The 14011-nt window shown below is 37.3% G+C and overlaps 2 protein-coding genes across 3 annotated transcripts; both read right to left on the reverse strand.

Annotated features, from left to right (window-relative positions):
- Positions 1–122: 122 nt before the first annotated feature.
- On the reverse strand, positions 123–4640 carry LOC139223751 (small cell adhesion glycoprotein homolog). 2 transcript variants are annotated; one of them, XM_070855739.1, is made up of 4 exons: positions 4516–4640; positions 3782–3888; positions 1685–1726; positions 123–1300 (listed from the first exon to the last, which is right to left on the reverse strand). In XM_070855739.1, the coding sequence occupies exons 2-4, from the start codon at positions 3873–3875 to the stop codon at positions 1089–1091; spliced, it is 348 nt and encodes a 115-aa protein (XP_070711840.1). In that variant the 5' UTR covers positions 3876–3888; positions 4516–4640; the 3' UTR covers positions 123–1088. The 2 variants fall into 2 exon arrangements, with proteins under 2 accessions (XP_070711840.1, XP_070711841.1); XM_070855740.1 differs by lacking the exon at positions 4516–4640 and adding an exon at positions 4065–4163.
- Positions 4641–6680: 2040 nt separating this feature from the next.
- s100b (S100 calcium binding protein, beta (neural)) lies at positions 6681–9022 on the reverse strand. The gene is made up of 3 exons (XM_070855752.1): positions 8990–9022; positions 8320–8476; positions 6681–7206 (listed from the first exon to the last, which is right to left on the reverse strand). Exons 2-3 carry the CDS (start codon positions 8461–8463, stop codon positions 7060–7062), a joined length of 291 nt encoding a protein of 96 aa, XP_070711853.1. The 5' UTR covers positions 8464–8476; positions 8990–9022; the 3' UTR covers positions 6681–7059.
- Between the last annotated feature and the right edge of the window lie 4989 nt (positions 9023–14011).

A 14011-nucleotide genomic window follows, 5' to 3' on the forward strand; every position in this document is an offset into this window, starting at 1 on the left:
TGTATTAGTGTTTTATCTGTCTGTAGTTTGAAGTGTGTTATTCATGTTTGACCACCATGTGGAGCAGTAGTTTGGCTTCAGCACACTGACGCTCTGAAATCACTCAAAACAAATCAAAAACATTGAGCCAGAAAAGTGTGAACTTTATTCTTACAAACTGTCAGGAAGTAAAACTACCGAGGAGGAGATTTTAATAAGAAAATATGTAAACAAACACTTTATTTCTAACAGTAGAAAACATCTCTTTGGTGTCCTGGACGTCTAAAAGCATTTTCCAGACTCTCTATTTTCACAAAAACTTCCCTGCAGGTTGGAAAATTCCCACATAACCTCCGTTTAGTATTTACACGACACATTATTCCTCACAGCTGATTCACTCGCTGTTTAACTTTTAACGAGGAAACGGGGAAAATAAGAGATTTGAGGTGACAGATTTAAAGATTTCTCCTTAAAATTGATGCTAATTCCACTTAGACATTTTCCCTTAAAGTAAAGGCAGCTTTTAGAAGAAGCAGACATTTTTAGTTCCTCCAAATTTAATTCTTCTGTAACTATATTTGATGTTTCGTCCTGCTGTTTGGTGGCAGAACTGTGCAAAGTTGCTTTTGGGGAAAAAGTTCCTCAACCTGATCTCAGCGGTGGCGTATAATTAGCTTTAGCTTTAGCTTTTCACCGACATCTTCCTGCATTTTAAGCTTTTCTCATGTTCTCACTCAAGTTAACGTCTGGTTTCAAAGTAAAGCTTGATGGGAAACACTCCAGGTTGTGGCTGCAGCTTTGTTCTGGGCGCCCAGGCGAATGTTTCGTGGTTACGTTTGGGAAAAGTTTGGTGTCACATGGGACGCCTGTGTGAAAGCCTGTGCAGCTAGCCCACCTTCCTCCTCACACATGTCGGCCTTTGATGCTACATTTGTGTAGTTTTAACTTTAACTTTTTGACACAAAAAGCAAAAAAAATGTGCAGAGAAACGTGTGAAATGTCATTTTTGGTGAGACCAGGGTGGGTGAGTATAAAAAAAAGAACAAAAAACAAAACAGTTTCATCCACACAGTCCATATTTTACAAGTTTCCATGTTTTCTTTTTGGATTTATTCCTCCTCTCTGATCTTCTGGGGCTCCCTGCTTTGCAGCGCCGTGTCAGAACCGACAGACTCGTCGTCCTCGTCCTCGTCGTCGCCGTCTTCAATATCGTCGTCTTCGTCCATCTCGTTGGTGACGTACGAGCCTTTATGTCTGGACAGACACCACAGCAGCACCATGATCACGCAGATTAGCAGCAGCAGCACGACTGCGATGATCCCTGGAAAAACTCATGGAATCACTAAATTGTCCATTTTCTCTATGGAGTCTGGTGTGTGACACTTTAATTATAATCAAATACTGAATGGAAACATGCAAATAACTGAGTAAATTAGATAATTTATCAAGTATTAAACTTAATAAATGTCCCTACTCTGTCTTCATTCAGATTATTGATTACATTTTATTGATAATTGTACATTTATGTGCCTGAAATCACCTTAAATTCACAACCACACAGTCTGGAAGCAAAACATTTGAATTCCTCTTTATGCTGCATTCAGGTAACGTGGGATAAAATGTCATCATGGCCAAATCTGAATCGTAACAACAACTTAAACTGATTTATTAGTCAGTGGATACAAACAGGAAGTTCAGTTCTCACCTCCAATCAAAGCTGCAAAAGCTCCATCGTCCACGTTGATGGCTGCAAAGACATTTTAAAGTTTAATTTTCAGAAACTGTAAATAGAATATAGCTGCCATTCATTCATTCACTATCATGTATTGATTTGTTATTAAGTCCTGTTTCCATTTAAAGGTGCTTATTGTGCAGAATGGAAGAATATTACTGGACTAGAATCACAGATGGATTCACTTTAATGCTGCGGTTGTAATTAATAAATTCATTAAACAGTAAATTGTGAAGTAGCCCCAGGGGATCAATTAGTAATCTATAATAATTTAGTTTAATAAATCAGTATTTTCAGATATTTCCTCATTATTTTGTGATACTAAGTCGTTATTTTGCTAAAGTTTCTGATTATTTCTGATAGTTTTTTATCATTTTGAGATACCAAATCATTATTGAGACATAATTTCTCATTATTTTCTGATTATTTCTGATTATTTTGAGATAATTAATCAGTATTTTGAGATATTTTCTCGTTTTTTGTGATACTAAGTCGTTATTTTGCTAAAGTTTCTCATTATTTTCAGATAATTTCTGATTATTTCCGACAGTTTCTTGTTGTTTTGAGATACCAAGTCATTATTGAGACATAATTTCTGATTATTTTGAGATATTAAATCAGTATTTTAAAATAGTTTCTCATTATTTTCAAAAAGTTTCTCAGTATTTTGAGATATTTCCTAATTTTTTGTGATACTAAGTCGTTATTTTGCTAAAGTTTCTCATTATTTTGAAAAGGTTTCTGATTATTTCCGACAGTTTCTTGTTGTTTTGAGATACCAAATCATTATTGAGACATAATTTCTCATTATTTTCAGAAAGTTTCTTGTTATTTTCAGATAGTTTCTTGTTATTTTCAGATAGTTTCTCCTTACAGGCTCTGTTTTTCCACCCCAGTGGCAGAAACAGGCTTCCACAGACGTTAGTGTCTCAGCCTGCAGATGTCCTTCAGTATCGAGCCACCACGCCCATGCAGAGCTGCTCACATTATGAAGTTAGCTGGAGGACACATGGCAGCTGATTTTTTTCCAACCATGCGTGGTATTCAAACACCCTCGGTCTATTTTAGAGCCTCGCTGTGTGCAGAGCCGAGGCGCCGGAGGCCGGTTTCACCCTTCAGGGCAGCACTGGACTGAACTCTCCTCGTTTAGACGTCACATCCAAACACATTCACTCACATTCTTTGTTGTATTAGTACTTCTACTAGAGTTAAAGGTCTGAATCCTCCAGCGGGGAGTGTCTTATCAGCCAGGAGAGGAGCACGGGAAGGAGTGAGTGTGACGCCTCCAGGGTCTGTCGCCGTGGAGATAAGAGCCGGCACACTGATACCCGCCGGCCCTCGTTTCCACGGCGCGGCCAAAAGAGGGCCAAACAGGGGCTAACGAGCTGTGTGCATAGCAAGCACTCATACTTTTCATCTGAACAGGTTCTTCTTCCCACTGTTCTATAAACACTTCCCAAACTAAGGTTCGGGGCCCTTAAAAGGGTCACCTGATAAATCTGAGGGGTCGTGACCTGATTGATGGAAGAGGACAGAAGAGAAATAAACTTCTGGTGCACAGATATCCAGTTTTTGTTCCCAGTTTTCTCTAATTTTTGCTTTGTTTTAGTAAAATAATGATTAATTTGACCTCTTTTGGCCTCAACTGTTAAAGAGTTTAAAGGGTAAATCTGTCTGTTGAGCCCAAACAAGATGCCGCAATGTTGACGCACTGATTAAATCTTTAATAAATCTTGAATTGCAATGATTCCCTCTGAGATGAAGCGAAGTATTAAGAAGAAAGAGATTTAAATATCCAACTAAATTCTGTTTCAGCTGCTTTTTTTTACCCAGAAAAGAGCAGAAAAATGTAAAAAAAGAGCTGAATCTAAAGACAGTGGCCCCAAATCGAATCTTTCAGATGCATCATTATCAAATATCAGCACTTAGACTTCACCTGGAGGTGTGAGTTATAATAAAAACGTCTTATTTTTAAGCTTCAGGGTTGTTTTCAGTATAGTTTCTTCAGTTGGAGCAGCTTGAATTAATGTTCACTGTCTTCAAATGTAGTTTTCCACCTGTGTGACGCACCTTTCGTCACCGTCTCGGTCACGGCCTCGGTGAGGGGAGGCGGGGTCACGCTTGGCGTCGGGACACCGGGGGCGGGAGTCACGTGGGCGTCCATGATGAGGTCAAACCTGAGCAGGAAAGAAAAAGGACCAATTATTAAACCTGTAATTCAACTTTTTCTGCAAGATGCTTTTTCTTACTAATAAACTCAAACCAAAAACTGCTTTGAAAATAAGAAATCAACCTAAAATAATGTCTTTAAGTCCCATCACAGTTTACATCTATGCACACACCTGTCTCCTACCTGTTCTACCACAGTGTTACACCTTCAAATCACCGCCTGAACCTTCAAACGAACAAGCAGCTCCGGGATTATGTTCACCTTCAAGTCTTCGAGTTTCCCACATGCTGAACTCTGAGATAAGTGTCGGTGTTTGTCTGTATAACAAGAGTCACGCTTCACAAAACTATCTCTGAGCTGCAGAGCATTAAGGTCATTTTAATCTGATTGTCTTCTGCTCTGCCCAAACGCCTCCAGGCCCTGCTGCAGATTATCTGGTTTATTCTTCACTCACACATCGAGCTTTTATCCATTTAAGACTTGAGGACATACGCGACTTATTAGTGACTGATTACAACATATAACAGAGTTAAAACTGGAGTACAACAGATTCTGCAAAACTCAGACACAAAGCATCAAGTAAAATATCACAGAAATTAAACTAAACAAGACTTTAAACAACCAGAGAACTCACCAGGTCTGAGGATCTGCAAGCAGCTAGAACAAGAAGAAGAAGAAGAAGAAGAAGAAACAAAACAGAGCATATGCTGCACAACACACGCACACACACACACACACACACACTCACACACACTCAGATGGGTGTGGTGTCGGTCCCCAGGGTCGAGATCTGTTCCCCCTCCGGCCAATCGCCAGGCTGACTCCGCCTCTCTGATGCTAAACAGCCTGCAGATGTCTGAGACTGTGCAGCTGACAACGCCTCTTACATCATCTGCACACACACACACACACACACATGCATGCACAGTCATGATCATGTGTGTGTGTGTGTGTGTGTGTGTTTGTGCACACACTCTGTGTTTAACACCTCCAGCCTGTTAGTTAATATAAATCCTCACTCTGGCATGTTCAGCCTGTGTCGGTGCTTTTCCTACATTTCCCAGAATGCCTCCACACTCCCAGATTTTAATATGTGGATGTTTCACGATGGATTTCTGCCAGGCTGTGGCTCAGCTCTCAGTCCGAAGGCCAAAATCAAACTGTTCCCGACTGAACTGATTTGAGTTTTGCTGCCTTCTTGTGTTTAATTCTGACTTTTGTTTTTGCTTGTTTTGCCTCTCGGGCTTATTTATCCCTCCTGCACAGTCTGCTTGTTGTCTTTTTTACTGTGCTAATATGTGAAATAAATGAATATATACTCTGAGCATGATGCCATGTTTGTCTTGTTTGATATAATCTGCAGGAAGCAGAAATATACTGCAGACTCTTTTCCTTCAGGTGGCTCCAATCGTCTGGTTGATTAAGGTCTCCTCGCTCACACCTGAGGGTCGTGTGGTTCATTTAGTTGCACACAAGGATTAAAAAAAGATAGTTTACACTGATTTGTCATGTTTGAGCTGTAAATACGAAGGGAGAGCTCATTAATCTGACAGTTTTCCATCGAGGCACTGCGATAAAAATCCCAGGAAAAGCTTCATTTGGCTTCAGACTCGCTCAACAAACCAAAAAAAGGTGAGCGTAATATTTTATATTTTAATCTCTGAGAGCCGTTTTATTATCAAATCTCTCTGTTTAAGCGCTCAGTTTGAAAACACTGGTGCAAAGTCTGCAGGAAATCCAGACCTGGTGTCTCTCGAGTCACTAAAACGACCAAAAAGAATCACACAGACAACAACAACACTAAACAAAAAGGTGTTTCATGGTCGCTGTTAAAATATCTGACAATAACATTCCCCAAACTCAGAGTCACACATTGATAATTTAATTCAGATCATCGACATCCAAACAAACCAGAGCTCAACATTTCAAAACACACATCATCGGACAAACTCCTCCGTCCCGACTGTTCTGATGAACATTTTTTTGTACCTTTTTCTTTGCATGATGAGAAGAGTCACACGTAATAAAACTAGATTTTGTTTTTTATATTCTAGCAACTTGAATCAGATTGTTGGTTTTAAGTAAACTCGGCTAACATTTTATGATTATTTCAGCAGCCAGCTAGACGTTTGTAATGTGCTACGGCTCCAATAACTGTGGATTACTTGTTTGCCGACTACCTAAAATACAAAGAGAGCTTCTTAAAAAGGAAACAAACTAAAACAAAAGCCATAAACAAACTTACTAGCCACATCCAGAATTTACCAGTCAGCTCCACCAAACTAAGAAAAAAGCCATTTTGAAACTTTTACTCGCCAATTAAATGATTTTTTTGTTGTTGTTGTAGTTTTTTTTTTTTAAATGACGACCAAGTCTGAAAAGATGATTAACTCTTTTAAATCAGCTAAACTTCTACGAGCCATTTTGAAACTTTTACTAGCCAAAGACTTTAGAGCTTAGAAGTCAGGATTTGACAAACACAGGCGCTTCTACTGTAGGTGGCTACTGGAGTTGATTAAACTATCAGCCACTTCCTCAATTTAGTAGCATCTTAATCTTTTCTGTGTGTAAAATCTCAAATAAATGATTGGCGGCTAAATTACTAGCCAAATCTGACATATAATAGCCACAATCAAACAAGTTCAAGTTTTAAAAAGTACCTCCAGTTGATTACTTACCAGCCATTTTTACAACTTTACTTGCCCTTTAGACTTTAAAAAGAAAAACCTTTTAATCATAGATTGCCTATTTTCTGAACTTGGTAGCCAAATCTGGCAAACAATTTTAAAATTTTCTAAAAATATAGAAATATGGACAACCTCTAAACTTTCTTTTTGACATGTAAAATGTGAAACCACTAAAGTTTACTGGTCAACTTTTTGGAGTCGGTGGCTAGTTTTGTATCAAACTTAGTAGCCACACCACAATAAAGACTTTAAAAGCCACCTAGAATCAAATAGGAAAGACCAGGTTGGTTTATTTCAGCTAAACTAACTACCACACTGGACTGTTTGCCAGCCACCAGCCAAACCTCACCGGGAATGTTTTGGCTGTTGGCTGGCAGTTGTGTTTTTTTTTTTTTCCCACCCCGTCGGGTTGTGCGTTGCCAGGCTTCTGCTTCTTTATAGTTTTACTGCGGCCTCCTCCTCCTCCTCCTCCTTTTTTTTTTTTTTTTTTTTTACTCGTCCTCGTGCTCGAAGAACTCGTGGCAACAGACGGTAACCATGGAGACGAATGTCATGAACTCCTGGAAGTCGCACTCGGCGTCGCCGTCGGTGTCCAGGCTCTCCATCAGGCTGTCGAGCGTGGCCTGGTCTTTCACATGCTGCAGGGGGAGGACGGAGAGTTCACGTCAGGACGCGGGCGACTCCAGATTAGAGCTTTGAACTAATGGGGTTTAAATATTTACAGACTTTTGTGCAACAGTGGGAGAAGTATTGAGATTTTATCCTTTAAAGTTTAGCAAACAAATAAAAGTACTGGCATTATTGGATTTTTTTTACTATTAGTTCATCATGGGAAGCTGCATTTTAATGCTTAATCTGGTCGACGTGGGTCTAAATTTTACAAAAATGCATCATATTTTATAGGATTATCATGTTTTGAGTGGAAAATCTTCATCTTTAAAGGAGTCAAATAGTCGTAGATCTTTAAAAAGTACAATATTTGCCTCTGAATTTAAATTTTAAATATTATAAAATTTTCTTTTCTTCTGTCTCTTCGTTGCAAGTTCGCGGACCGACATCCTAAATTGTCTCTACTGGACACTTGACATTTGACATATGTTGATGGTTTTGGTTGAAAACTGTCCCCGGATAATAAATACAGATATTATAAACACAGTTGATACAATATTTAACGCCATATTTCTTGAAAAATTCATCGCAAAGCTGATTTCTAGCCAAACGGCTGCTGTTCGGCTTCTTAGGAGCAATAAATTAAACAGTTACAGGAACTTAACCCAGGTTTAAATCCTGTATCTACAATAACAACAATATATTTTAGTCTTGTTTAAATGATCGGTTCTCAGCTGCAGGTTGGTTAGGTTTAGGAAACGATCCTGGTTTAAGTCAAATACAAATATGAAACTCAAAATACAGTCTTTCCAACACACACCTGGGTGAAATTAATTAGCTTCAACCTATTAACGAAGTAGCACAATAATATAAATTAAGAGTTTTAGTGATTAAATAGTTTTATAAACACACTCGACTTGTCACATGTGTTTATTTTAGTTTCTAAAAGCATTAATATATAATATTTGAAATATAAAAGTAAAGTAGGTGAGATTTACCTCAAACTTGCACTTAAGAACGTTTCTATTTTTGTTATTTTCCTCCATTTGTCCTGTTTTTTTAAATGTCTTTCACTCTTTCCTCCCCGTTATCAGCTGATGTCGTGCTAACTGCGTTACTTCCACCATGTTTTCAGGTCTCACCACCATCAGGTCCGGCAGCTCGTCGTGAAGAAGGTCCTTCAGCTCGCTCTTCTTCAGTTTGTGCTTGTCTCCTTCTCGCTCTGAATACTTCTGGAACACGGCGATGATGGTAGCCATGGAGGTCTCCAGGTCGGTCATTGTCATCCGTCTCTTCACCCTTTTTTAAAAAAAGTTTATTTAAAAATAAAAAAGACGAAATGAAAATCAGAAAAACATTTCAGGATTTACAAACTTTTATTATCAGTCCGGATGTGATGTTTCAAATTCTTAAGTCATTTTATTACAGATCATAAAGATAAAAAATAATAAATGTGCTTTATTTAAAGGTGATTAGACAAAACATTAAACTATTTATAGCTGTGAAAATACTTCTATCACTCAGTTTAATCTAAATTTCATTTATTTCTACAAAAAAATAGTAAAGATTTAAAAGAATATCTTTTTATTTTTCCATCTATATCACTCACATTTACCTAAAACTCAATACTCTACCTCTCAAAGCTTTAATATATGATTATAAACTCAACTAAAAGAACAAACTAGTTCACCTTATTGATCATTTGGATTAGTTGGATGCTGGAACTGCACATTTTAAACCACTTTTTCTGTGTTTAGCTTGTTATTTCGACTCTAAAAGTCCAGATGAGGTAGTTTTTGAAAGTGCTCTTACCGCAGCAGAGTTCAGGCAGAAGCTGCTGTTGTGAGTCCAGAGAGCGGAGGCTGAGGATGGACCGCAGGCTTTATGCAGCAGCAGGGTGGTGGGTGGTGGAGGAGGGCGCAGCGCTGAGGTCAGCCGGCCTGTCACTCACAACGCCGACCAATCCCATCGTCCACCTCCCCTCACTCCACTGCAGCCATGGGCATGTCTGACTCTTAATGTCAGTGTGATGAATGTTGGAACGGCACATTTACCACAACTCTGATTAAACTTTTAGACATTAATCATCTAAAATGTCCTCTTTTCATGAATTTTTCCAAACAGTCACAGCAAATATGAGACTAAAACTGTTTTAATGCATATAATGTTTATAAAATACTCCTAAATTATGGCTTCTAGATCAGCTAACACTCACAAGCCATTTTGAAACTTTTACTAGCCAGTGACCGGCCGGCTCTGTCTGCTAGAAATTATGTTTAACGTAACAGAAAATGTTCTTTCTTTTGTTTTCTGTGTTTCATTTCATATGTTTTAAATTTCTTTTGCACAAAATAACTGAAATGGATCCTTAACCAAAGTGCTTTTGTTGCCTAAACCTAACCAGACAGCAGCCTGTACACGAACTCTGGCGTCACAATCCTACACTTTGCACAGCAGTTACATTTAACATATATATATATAATCAATTATGTTTTCTATCAACATAATGAGGAAGTGTTCTGGGATAGATACACAGTGAGGAAAAACGTACCTGGCAGGTGGGGAAAAATATTGATACTGAATTTATCAGGTTATTTTGGCACAAAACAAATGAAACACATGAAATTAAATACAGAAAACAAATTAAAAGTTTTGTTGCGAGCTCTCCTTAACCCAAGTAACAGACTGGACACTGTGGTACATAAATATCATGTTTCACTCACTTAAAAAAAACATCTGTGAGCATAATCCAGCAAAACTTTATTTGAAAAGCAAATTAAATGTATGCAGACGACACTGTTACTTACACATGAAGTAGAAAGTCTTTACTCTGACTATATATTTCAAAGTGAACTTTGTGGATCATCCAGAAGAACCTGCAGAAATCCAAAATACTGATTCAGCTTTTTAAAACATACTTTTATACATTTTTACTTTTGAGTTTGAAGTTTATTCTTATTCTTTTTGGAGCTGTGTGTAACAAAAGCAATTTCCCCCTGGGGATTATTAAAGTGATTCTGAAATCAGAGGGGACACCCAGTTGTTTGTTATAATATTTAGTGTAAAACCAAATCCTGCAGCTTCTGTCAAAGCCGTTTGAGGTTTCTTCCCGTTAAAGGGGAGTCTTTCCTGCCATTGTTGCCTAATATAATATCTGATGCTGCTCATGTGGAGATTCCTGAATCGTTGGGTCTCTCTGAATTAAAGAGTTTGGTCTGGACCTGCTCTTTGTGGAAAACGTCTTGAGGTAACACTGTTATGAACTGGCGCCATTTGTTCGAGCTGTTAGCTTGCAGCCGTCTTCATAGAAAATCTCTTTCTCCGTGACCCCTGACAGTGACCCTCACAACCGAGGAGGATAGTTTGACGTTCATCTGTTTCCTCACAGGAACACGAGCCAAGTTTCTGCCACGTCGTGCAAAATTTAACTGAATTTTCTGAAAATTCAGCATAAAGAAAATGCAAATTTGAGATAATAACAACAACTAACACCACAAATCCCAACAGCACAATGCAACAGAACCTATAATCACAATAATCAGTTAGTAGATTCAGTTTTTTTTTAATCTAACTTGACATTTTGGATCAAAAACGCCGTCTTTAGCTGCTCACATGTATTTACACAACATTGCCAAGCTCTTGTGAACTAATTAAGATGAAGTTAGGTGAACAAACACGCTGCCGAACGCCTCCCTCTGTATCTCCGTCTGTTCATCACGGATCGTATCTATCTGTGCTCCCCCTTTTGATCCGGATCTGCTCCTCTTGGTCGTGTTCGGGGCATCTGCTGGGCGACAAAGGCCCGTTTCAGAGGAAGCGGATGGCCGTGCATGTTAATGAAGACGCTCTTTTCACCGCTGAAGTTGGCCAGACGTGTGCCCTCCGCAGCCTGAAGAGAGAGCTCACAAAACACTACATCTGCTGCAGCCAAATAGGCAGAAGTTGAGACGTCCCAGTGCCAGATTTTTACTCCAAAATGCTGTAAACAAACTTTTATGGGGAAAAATATCATCAGTTTGTATTTCCAGGACATGCAGGAGTCTATTTCTTTAGCACATTTCCTGTAAAGTAGATTTAGCTGCATAGGATTTTTTTATAATTAGATGTAACTGTCATTTTGAAATCTTTGAATTTAATCTTTGAAAATATTTTGATAGATAGAAAGAAGAAAGAAAAGTTGTCGCTCCTTGAACATCTATTTTTTAATAGCTGCTGTAAAAAAGGAAATATGTTTACTTAGTTGTTTTAATCTGCCTGTTTTGTGCCCATCTTCAATTTGCAACCAAACAGTTTAATGAAAACCAGCTCATATTTTAACATTCACATATGGAAATGTGCATTAATTTGCTGATGTTTGGTTAAAATGTGAATAGAAACTTTGCTGTTTTTTGGTAAACTAATGCTTAAATTACAGACTTTACATTCTGCATGTGCTAAGATATTAGTTGAGTCTGTTTTTATTCACATTTTCACACATTTTAATAAAAAACCTCAGTGGAGATGCTGAAAATTTGGAGAATTGCAAAATATCACAGACAAATGTTTTTATGTTTGACTGAGATGGAGATTTTGGTGTTTTGGTAAAAGCCAAATGCTAAAAATGCATTAAACAGACTCATATTCACATATTCTGATATTTATATAACAACAGGATGGAAAAATGCATTAATTTGCATATTCTATTGATGATTTTCTGGAAATTTGGTTAAAATGTTTGCATGTTTTGGATGTTAGTGGTCTGCACATGCTAAGAAATGAGGGATTCCACACATTTGTGCTTAAAAACTCTGACTGGAGACACTGAAAACTTTGAAAACATTGCAGAAAAACTGGTGAACATTCCTCAAATTAATGCATGAAACAAACTAAAATTGCACATTTCCATCATATTTTCTGTATATTTTCTAATTCTATACATATGAAACGTACAGCAGATCCACTGTTGGATGACAGCGAGAAACTACACACATGAACAGGGAGGAAACTTTAATATCAATCTTTTTATTGCTCCATAAAGCAGAAAACACTGTCAGCAGCCTTTTTAGAAAAAGAATAAAATGTTCCTGAATGATATACGACCAAACGCTCAGATTAAAGAGAGGAATAAAACTGGGGGAGACTGCTGAAGTGAAGATTTCTGTCTCAGAGTGAGAAAAAAAAAACTCATTTTCAGAAAACAGCCTTTAAAAAATACGAATTTAGGAGAAATTGGATGCAGAGAGACAAAGTGAAGTAAAATAAACACCTGAATTTGTAGTTTTTTTTAATGTTTTCTCTGGAAAAAATAGCTCTCAAACTGACTAGTGCATGAAAAATGGTGTGTTTACCTGTGATGTCTCACCTAAAGTTGCATTTAAAAACAAAAATTATGATGAGATATATGTGTAATGAAGAGTATAATCTGTATAAAGCTACAAGATTAATGTGACGTGGGTGCAGAAATGATAAATATAAGATTATTGTGCTGTATTTTTAAGATATCTTCTAAATATTATTCATAATCTAGTGAAGAACAAGCAGGCTTTCATATATATAGGTATATATCTGGTGAATATTGCATCAATAATCTCCACAATGTGCCGAATTCCCCGGATGACTTCCTCCAGCGCCCGGCCTGACCTCCGACCTGCCTCCACTCTTTGTGTGTCCAGTTGCAGAACAGAGCCGTTTATTAGGCGATAAACTGTGTCTTTGTTCGACGGTAAATACACTCCTCACGCGGCCGGCGACAGACGGCCTCATTGTTCGCCTTCAAACACTGAAACTCTGTGCGGAGAAGCAGCCAAACCCATCGTTTGTCTCCTGTCTTCATTTATCTGACTGTTGGGTTACTGATCAATATGTGGCAGGAGAGAGAGAGAGAGATCTTTTTATGTGTCAATACGCCATTAAAACATAAAATAATTGTGATTTAATGTCTCACACGTGTGAGAAAATGCTGTTAATCAATATTTTTGACATAAAAAGTCGACATTTTGTTGTTTGAAAGAGACGATTCAAAATATTTGTACTTTAATTTGATGCACTAGTTTGTTTTTTGTAGTTTTATCTCCTAATTTTGACTTGAATCAGTTTTCTCTCTATTATAAAGTAGAATTATTGATTAGTTAAGTTTAAGTCAGCACAATATTCATCATTATTTATCATTTTTATTGTTTGCTTTTCATTTTTTATTCTTTTCCTCACCAAAGAAAATTCATATAGATTTGTAGAAGAAAAGTGTTTTTGCTGTTAATTTATTTGTTTTGTTGAATAATTTTGATGTTGAAGCCCAAAACTTTTACTTATTGTCTCATTATTTTGATTTGTAAGTAGATTTCGTCCTACTTTTGACTTTGCTGGTGAAAATGATCATCTTGTGATTGTTATATTAGATTTGTGGTTGTTAATACAATTCATCAACACACAGTTTGACTTAAAACTTCAGAAACAACTTGTTATATTTGTTTTTGTACAGGAATGGATCTTTTATTTATCATGAAATACACAATAATTCTGATTTGTTAACATTTATTTTGACATATTTGACACAAATGAATCATTTTACTGTACGAGAACTTAATTAATTCATAAATATTTAACACTAGTCAGTAAAAGTACTATAGTATCACTAACATTTCACCCTTTTTTCTGTCAGTGGTCATGAAGTTGTACGTTTTGTGTGTTTAACATTATGTTGTTTGTTCTTTACATGACTTTAGATGTGTAAATACTTTTGTTTTTCAGTTTGATGGATGTTTAATGTCTCTTACTGATGTCATGAGGTCACTTTTCTGGAAAGAGAGCCACTTGTTGACGTCTAAATTTTGAAATAAAAGAAGAAACTTCTCTTTT

Source organism: Pempheris klunzingeri, chromosome 24, assembly GCF_042242105.1.
Source record: "Pempheris klunzingeri isolate RE-2024b chromosome 24, fPemKlu1.hap1, whole genome shotgun sequence".
Classification (NCBI taxonomy): domain Eukaryota; kingdom Metazoa; phylum Chordata; class Actinopteri; order Acropomatiformes; family Pempheridae; genus Pempheris; species Pempheris klunzingeri.